Source organism: Hibiscus syriacus, unplaced genomic scaffold, assembly GCF_006381635.1.
Source record: "Hibiscus syriacus cultivar Baekdansim isolate YM2019G1 unplaced genomic scaffold, ASM638163v2 tig00112044_pilon, whole genome shotgun sequence".
In the NCBI taxonomy this organism is placed as follows: Eukaryota; Viridiplantae; Streptophyta; class Magnoliopsida; order Malvales; family Malvaceae; genus Hibiscus; species Hibiscus syriacus.
In genome coordinates this window covers 1,087,579-1,095,209 of record NW_024063242.1, presented here as the reverse complement: position 1 = coordinate 1,095,209, position 7,631 = coordinate 1,087,579, and the positions used below count along the sequence as shown (strand labels likewise).

General features: G+C 37.8%; 1 protein-coding gene and 1 pseudogene across 1 annotated transcript; one reads left to right on the top strand and one right to left on the bottom strand.

Annotated features, from left to right (window-relative positions):
- Nucleotides 1-907: 907 nt before the first annotated feature.
- Nucleotides 908-4,278, top strand: LOC120174269 (annotated as a pseudogene).
- LOC120174274 (protein EDS1-like) lies at nt 3,721-7,091 on the bottom strand. The gene is made up of 3 exons (XM_039181176.1): nt 6,606-7,091; nt 5,133-5,909; nt 3,721-5,014 (listed from the first exon to the last, which is right to left on the bottom strand). Exons 1-3 carry the CDS (start codon nt 6,951-6,953, stop codon nt 4,301-4,303), a joined length of 1,839 nt encoding a protein of 612 aa, XP_039037107.1. The 5' UTR covers nt 6,954-7,091; the 3' UTR covers nt 3,721-4,300.
- Between the last annotated feature and the right edge of the window lie 540 nt (nt 7,092-7,631).

Here is a 7,631-nt window from a genome sequence, read left to right as displayed (position 1 = left end):
ATAACTTTAAAATAAAAATAAATTTAAATATTAACATTAATTATAAAAAATATTACCATATCGCTAAAATGTCAATAGATATGATCAATATCCAATCGCAACAACATTTCGTTTTCCATTATAACTGTAGACAAAACAATATAATTAGCAAAAAAATTAATAATTCTAAATAAATAATAATTATATAAATATTATTTTAATAAAAAATAATATTTACATAAATATATTAATATAAAAAATAATAACTATTTAAAAAAATACTAACATAAAAATAAATTTCTTACCACTAATAACAAATTTAAAACTCAAATAGTTGGAGAATTTGAGTTATATAAGAGAGGAGAATATGATTTTGGTGTGAAGAATGAGGGAGGGTTGAGGGGGTTTATATAGGGGAGGAGGAGGGGTAGTTAGGAAAAACGGATGGGGGCATTTATGACATTTAATGGAAGGCGCGTCCCCGGGTATGCGCTTTCCACATGTGTCTGCTGATATGGCAAAGGCGCGTCCCCGGGGACGCGCCTTCCACACGTGACATCCAACTCAGCGAAAACACGGGTAAAGCGTGTCCCCGGGGACGCGCCTTTGTCAACTCAGCAGAAAGGGTACTACTTCTGAAAATATTGGTCAAACGATATCAGAAAAAAAAATTAAAAAAAAATAATGTCAGTTATGTAATTTAGCCGCGATAAAGTATAGCTGAGTTGGATTGAAATGAATAGGGTGAGTTGAGGATGTAATGCGTACGGTAACGAAGTTAACGACGAACAAAATATACTCCGATAAATAAATAACGATGTTAACAAGACAAAGAAAAAAGGCGAATTGGCATAAATAATATAGTATAATGGTACTGCCAGATTTTTTTCAACACAAATCGAAATTTCACAAAGCCTTTTCACCCGTCCTTCAACGCCGCTACTTTAATCCAAGGCACTCACAGACCCTCTTTGCTTGCTTCTCCCCCCTCCATTGATGACGACAGCAGGTGAATGTGAAGTCGAAGGTGAAGAAAATGAGAATCAAATTCTCATGCAACAAACCCAGAAGCTGCTTTCTTTGCATCTCGGAGTTAGTTTCAGTGTTTTCTTGGCTTACATCCCGAGTGTTCACTCTCCTTGATCCCGAAGTTACAAACCCAGGTGGGAGATATCAAGGCGAAGCTTTTGACGGCGGAGGATCAGTTGAGGCAGATGAAGTCGAGGAGAAAAGAGGACTCCAAAGCAAACGCCAGAGTGGTGGAGATCTTCGCTTCCCAAAGGAACGCGTGGCAAGCCGAGGAGAAACAGCTTCTGCAGCAGATCCAGGACCAGAGGGCAAAGATCGAGGAGCTGGAGAAGGAGACCCATGAATCCAAGCGGAGAATTGAGGAGCTACAGGACTTTATCGGCTTCATCTTGACCACTAGGGCTGCTGGCGGAGAACAAGAACAAATGGAGGAGGAATTCGCCGCGGAAGATTCCCAAGTAAAGTTTAATGTCACAAACAACGGGAATTTCCCTTTCAATTCAGATTTATTGGCTTCTGCTTCTTCTAAGTTTTGGGCGGACAGAGCTACTGCCTGGCTGGTTCGTTTCAATCTTCTTCTTCTTCTTCTTATCTGTTTTTAACCTTTCAAATTCCCAAGCAAATACTAGATTACTGGGAATGTTGAAATATCTCATAGCTTTTCTTTTTTATTTATTTTTTCAACTGATTGTGTGGAACAAAGGAGACAAATTATTGTGAAAACCCTTAAATCAGTAGGAGAAAAACTACACCTTTTCCTTTCCTACCAACTCTTTGTTTTTTGTACGTTCTTTTATCCCACATTTTTCTGTATCTCATTGTTGAATTTTTAAATAGAAAAGGCACTGCTTCAGTCCTTTTACTTTTTATTTATTTATTTGGTATAAGGAAGCTGCTGCTTAGAAATTAGGTCTGTAACAATTTGGTCAAACATGAGAGCACTGTATCATGAATCCGAAGTCCTTTTACTGAATGGCCACCATTTATTACCTTTGCTTTGCATACTGGTTAACTTAATAACTTCTGTTCTGCCCGAGGTTGCTTTACGAAATTCCTTACACCGACAGAAGCTTTCTGCGTAAATACGAGAACGAATAATTGGATTGATGTCTGCTTGCTCATGCATCTTCGTCTTTCAGAAGATTTAGTTTGTGTTGAGTTGTGCATTAGTCTCTTTATCATTAATGCTTAGTGCATGTATTCCTTTCTCTTTATTTGATTCCCTTTGTTCCTTTTCATGATGTGTTGGTTTGGTGCCCACTCAAAAGGTAGCTTTTGGTTTCTGACTAAGCCCTCTCATGTGGCTGGAGCACGCTTAACTAAGACATGACAACTGCATCATAACCTATACAATTTCCTATAAAAGTCAACAAGGCTTCAATCAGTTGCAACTTGCAACCAAAGCAGCTTCAAGAAGCATGTATATGATTTTGAATCAATTCTCATACTTTAAAATTTGTAACTCTTGTTCCTTTCATAACATTGCCAACTGACCTTCGATCAATCAACTGTGATTCTCATCAAACATAAAACGGAATGTTTTGCGCACATTATTTACTACCATCTGAAGATATTAGATGGAGTTGGTCATGACTGGTTTTGATACTAGCCATGAGTGCTATTGTGTTGATTATCTGGTCTTGCCGTACTTGTCTTTGAGGGTAGAATGAATAAATGAGGGATGAGAGCGTGAAATTGATTGCCTTTTGTTTTACGTTGTCATTTTTCACCGCATTGTTAAGCATTCTCATAACCGTTTAAACTTTTCCTTTTATTAAAAAAATGTTAAGCATGACAGAAGTTGAGGATTTCTCAACTTTGTATTTGGACTTCAAAAGTTTGAGGATTCACAATCCAATTTTTTGGCCTTTTTTTCTCCCTGGATAATTTGCTACATCTGTGAATGTTAAAGGTTAATTGTTGGATGTTTATGCTTGCAGGATGTACAGTATGAATCCCTTGAATATTTGTATCATATGAAGCATTTTGTTGCAAGGTACAGTAGAACAGTCTCGATATTGGTTCTTAAAATATGTCCATGTGAAATGTTGTGGCTGATGAAGGATCAATTTATGTTTTTTCTTCAGAAGGGAATCACCTTGGAAGGTAGACGGTGAATCAACTGGAGTTTCCTCTAAACTAAAGCTGCTTGAACAGGAACTATTGAATTTGGAAAAAATTGGTAAAAGTTATTTTTCAAGGGTACCTTCATTAATGAGAAAGCAGGCCAGATTGTATATTTCAGCAAAGATGGAAGATCTCTGTAGAAGAATGGTGAGACATATCTGCCTTAGATTGTATATTTCAGCAACTTTTTTTCTACTTGTGAATCTTGGGCTTTTAAGAGCCATATATACCATATAAAGTTTCAAATTGGAACTCAAACATATGTAATAGGATTATGAGATAAACCCAATGGTGCATTTCCATTTAGGACTTGGTTTGCTACAGTTTTGATGGAAGTTGATTTTGTTGCAATTAATAATATTTACAATTTAACCTTTAACTTGGATGACCAATCATTTTTGGAGATGATCCATACGTGAAACCGACTATTTCTATTTCTTCACCAGAACTAGATCCATCATGCTATGTTGTTTAGCTCAATCTTTTTTCTTAATCTTGCAGCAGGCTAGTGATCCCTCTGAACCTACACTCAGTCTAGAATTTAGAACTCAGAGACGGACTGAATTTTTGCTGGAAGCGTTTCGGCTTCAGCAGCATGCATCTGAAACTGGACAAAAGCTAACGGCATTACAAACCGAGATTGGGAAGAGTTGCAACGACAGGGATGATGTTGGAAGCTCGGCCACGGCCAAAATGGGCATGAAACGACCCATGGATTCCATTAGAAACAACTTACAGGAAGTACAAAGAAACCTGGAGATATGGTTGGCCAGAATTATAGGAGACCTGGAAGGGATTCTGGCCAGAGATAGCTCGTGCTCGTCTCGTGTTTGGGAATACTGCGTTTCTAGATATAATAATAACCATTTTGTGCAATAGAAACAAATATTGGTCTAACTCAGTAAATAGGAACTGATCAGGAAATATATATAGTAGTAGTTCTAATAGGTAGTTTATCTATGAGGATGAAATGAAAGAACTTACATTTCAATGAATGTAAGCGTAAGTAATTGTTATATTCCTTCTGGTTTCTGGCAGCCTCAAGTTATTGAGTTGTTCATAGCTAGCATCAAAATGAAACAAGTAACTGCAGTTAATGAACTGCCAGATCAGGCACTGACGCTTGTTCATTGGTTTCTTTAAGCCGTAGAATAGATATCTCAGCTTAGTTGTTGATTAAGCCATGGATTCGAGAGGCGGATTTGTGTTGATGAGGAAGTGTAATCCACCATTTGGTGAAAGTGGAGCCTTTCAGAAACACATCATTGCTTATTTGCTTATTATGAAGCCATTCCTCCAACTCTCCTTCCAGTTTTATGGTTCTTTCCCTGATATCTTCAAATGCTCCAGGGTTGGTATTCCTATAGAGCTCCTCTACTTCGGCCCAGAAACAGGATTCTGCACTCGATCCCACAGGCATTCTCAAGGCATGCTCACGCCATCTTTGGGTGTATCTGTAGCGCCTTGGTCTGCCTTTGTGCATATAGGGTCCAGTGTCCTCATCCTTTGCATGCCGATAGTAGTTGGCGATGTCCAAAGGCTCAACAATTCGACGGTACTTGGTTGCAAGCTCTATCCATTCTTTTCGGCTCTCGAATCCTTCAGGGAGTTCATACCTGTTCAGCATTTCAATAATCTCATCCCATATCCCTGTTAGTTCCAGCCTCTTTACATTTGCTTTGAAATCATCCTCGTCTTTTGAAATCTTAAAGGCGTCATAATAGCCTACATTGCAGAAAGCTGATTTGGTCTTGTACTCTTCTAGTAATTGAAGTCCGGATACAATGTCCCTCTTCTTACTATCCATTCTTTCCTGGTTACTTAACTTTTGCTTTTCGTGTTCTCCTGCAGCACGAAGGCACAACCTAGCTCTTGCGCTCTGGAAATCAAAGATGCCAGCAAAGGGATCACGTTAGGAATAACACGACACTCGGACACCTCTGTGATCGAGTGAAGGACATATTTTGACAAGTTGAACAGGTGAAAGTGATACTTACCAGGCCAAGGTCATTCAAGGCATTGCTTGTTGGTATATTCTCAGCAGTTGCGCCGTTTGGAGAGAGCGGAATCGCTTCCAAATGATCTAATTGGACAAGTGGCTTACTTAAGCTTTCTTGAAGCTCACTTAGATAATTGAAGTGGTCGTCGAGGCTTCTCTCGGCGATGGATTTAAGTTCATTATCGGAGCACAACTGAGAAGAATAGAACAGTAGTTGCAGAATAGCATCCGCATTGCTTACCAAAACCAGCTTCTTATGTCCAGTGCAAAATACAAAAGTTCCACAGGGCCTATAAGGACTTAGCTCAATGAAGCTTGCTACCGTTTCCAATATCGGATTTGTGTTTCCCATTAACCGGCAGGCAGCATGGCTGGCAACAGCTGATGCATTTCTCATAACCGTTTCATAAAACTTTGATGCTTCCACAATAGATCCCTGAATCGGAAACACCGCCTTCTGGTTCAACAGACACAGGATCCGCTCTAGTTCTTTCCCCATGGAAGACAATGGGGCAAGCAAAATCCGAGGGACGATATCATATCTCATCACAAAATGCAGAAAGTACTGCGACCAATTCTCTCTCGTAAGGGCATGGTTGAAGATGAAATCACCGACGAGAGGCGCTCCGAAAGTCACACAAAGAGGCGACATCGAAGTTTTCTCAGGTTTCAAGTACTGCTCCAAGAACCAAACTGTTGCTAGAATAGCAACGGCACCACCAGAAGAATGTCCAGTAAAAACTATCTTCCTCTTCTCTAATATAGCTTTTTCCACCTGAGAAATATCAAAAATCATAGGTACCAACTTCAAGCTATGCTCATTTACTTTCACATATCCATTATTTCGGCCAATGGTTTGCATTTTAACTGCCCTTTTAACACTATGTGGGCTTAACTACAAAAAAGTTAGTAAATTGAATCCAATCCCACAATTTCAGTAAAACTAAGACTAAATTCAAATCAATTAGTCTGCAAAGGAGACGAGAAGATCATGAGTTATTTAAGTTTGATTCAATCAACACTTGAATCGAATTCTTAACAAGTTAAAGTGAACTATTTGATACCCGACTTAAAAATCTAACAAGTAATTCAAAAAATAATATATTATTAATAATATTAATATTTATATTTTTTAATTACATGCTTTATTTACTTAAGGTTCAAATTTGAACTCAAATTCGAGTTTTAAGTCTGAGCATGTTTTGAGTTTAAGTTTTTTCTTTTTGAAATCGAGTCTAACTTCAATTTTTGATTGCGAGTTAAGCCTGAAATTTTAAGTTTACAAGCTTTTAAGTTAAACTTAGCTCTAAATAATTCGAATTGAATCAAACTCAACAATAGTCGAGTCTGACTCGACTCATGTACAGCCCCAATGGGTACATAAACATCCGGATCCAAGGATAAGTATCAGCTAAGGATTTACAAATATGAAGTGAACAAAAATATGAAGTCAATGGTAACTAATCTGTACCTCAGTTGGAAGCGAAGATGTGGCCAAAATCCACTCAAATCTTCTCAATAACCCTTCATTAACAGTGGCAAGTTCATCACGACCAACACTTCTAAGAGATGTGGCAACTTTATCTTTGCCCTGCAAGTCAGACTGGTCAACCTTGATTTCCCCGAAAGATTGTCGAGTGAACCAGTGAGCAGCAGACCAGGATCCAGGGAAGCTGAAGAAGACATCGGATGAGGTACGAGAATTTTCTACGAGGAATTGCTTATCCGGTGACTTGTGTGCTGCCATGGAAACTAAACATGCTTTCTTAACAAGTTCTTCACTGAACCCTGAAATTTCCTCGAGCGTCAAGCTACCCATTTTTCCTTTAGAATCTGCAAACAAGTTTTGGAAGCTGGGGTTTTTCTTCTTTCTTTTCTCGGCTTTCGAGCTTAAGCTTAGAGGGACTGAGGGAGGTGAGTGCCGAGAAAGTACGAGGAAACTGGGTTTTACGCAAATTGACCGTTTCAATTGCGTGTTGATTGGTGCTGGTATGGGGTTTGTGTCTCTTCGAATGTTTGTGTTCACTTGTTTAAAACTCAGGGTAAACTACACATTTAGTCACCCACATATGTTTTCTATTTCGTTTTAGTCATCCAACTTTTGCTTTAAAATCATGCATAACGTTACATTTTTGGTCACCTACAGTAAAGAATAAATCAAAATTTTGATGCTACATTTTTCTATTTTTTAATGATGATAGAATATTATCTTATGGTGACACGCCAACGTGGTCATTAATTTTTAATTGTTGACGACTAAAACGAAACTAAACACAACATTATGTATGATTTTGAAAAATAATAGTTATGTGACTAAAATGAAACCATGAGAATTGGCGGCTGAATAAACTTTAATTTACCCTAAAATTAAATATATTGTGTTTGTGATTTAGTATTTGTGAATATATTTATTTAATATTTACAAATATATTACATAAAAAACATTTACAAATAATTAAAATTTATTTATAAATTAGAAAGAAACAAACTTAATCCT

What these genes read in the sequence shown, in the direction of transcription:
- LOC120174274 (XM_039181176.1), bottom strand. Translation starts at nt 6,953, where the DNA reads ATGGGTAGCTTGACGCTCGAGGAAATTTCAGGGTTCAGTGAAGAACTT. An exon ending in CATCTTCGCTTCCAACTGAG is followed by an intron (nt 5,910 to 6,605) that starts GTACAGATTAGT and finishes GATATTTCTCAG; the next exon opens with GTGGAAAAAGCTATATTAGA. An exon ending in CCTTGAATGACCTTGGCCTG is followed by an intron (nt 5,015 to 5,132) that starts GTAAGTATCACT and finishes TTTGATTTCCAG; the next exon opens with AGCGCAAGAGCTAGGTTGTG.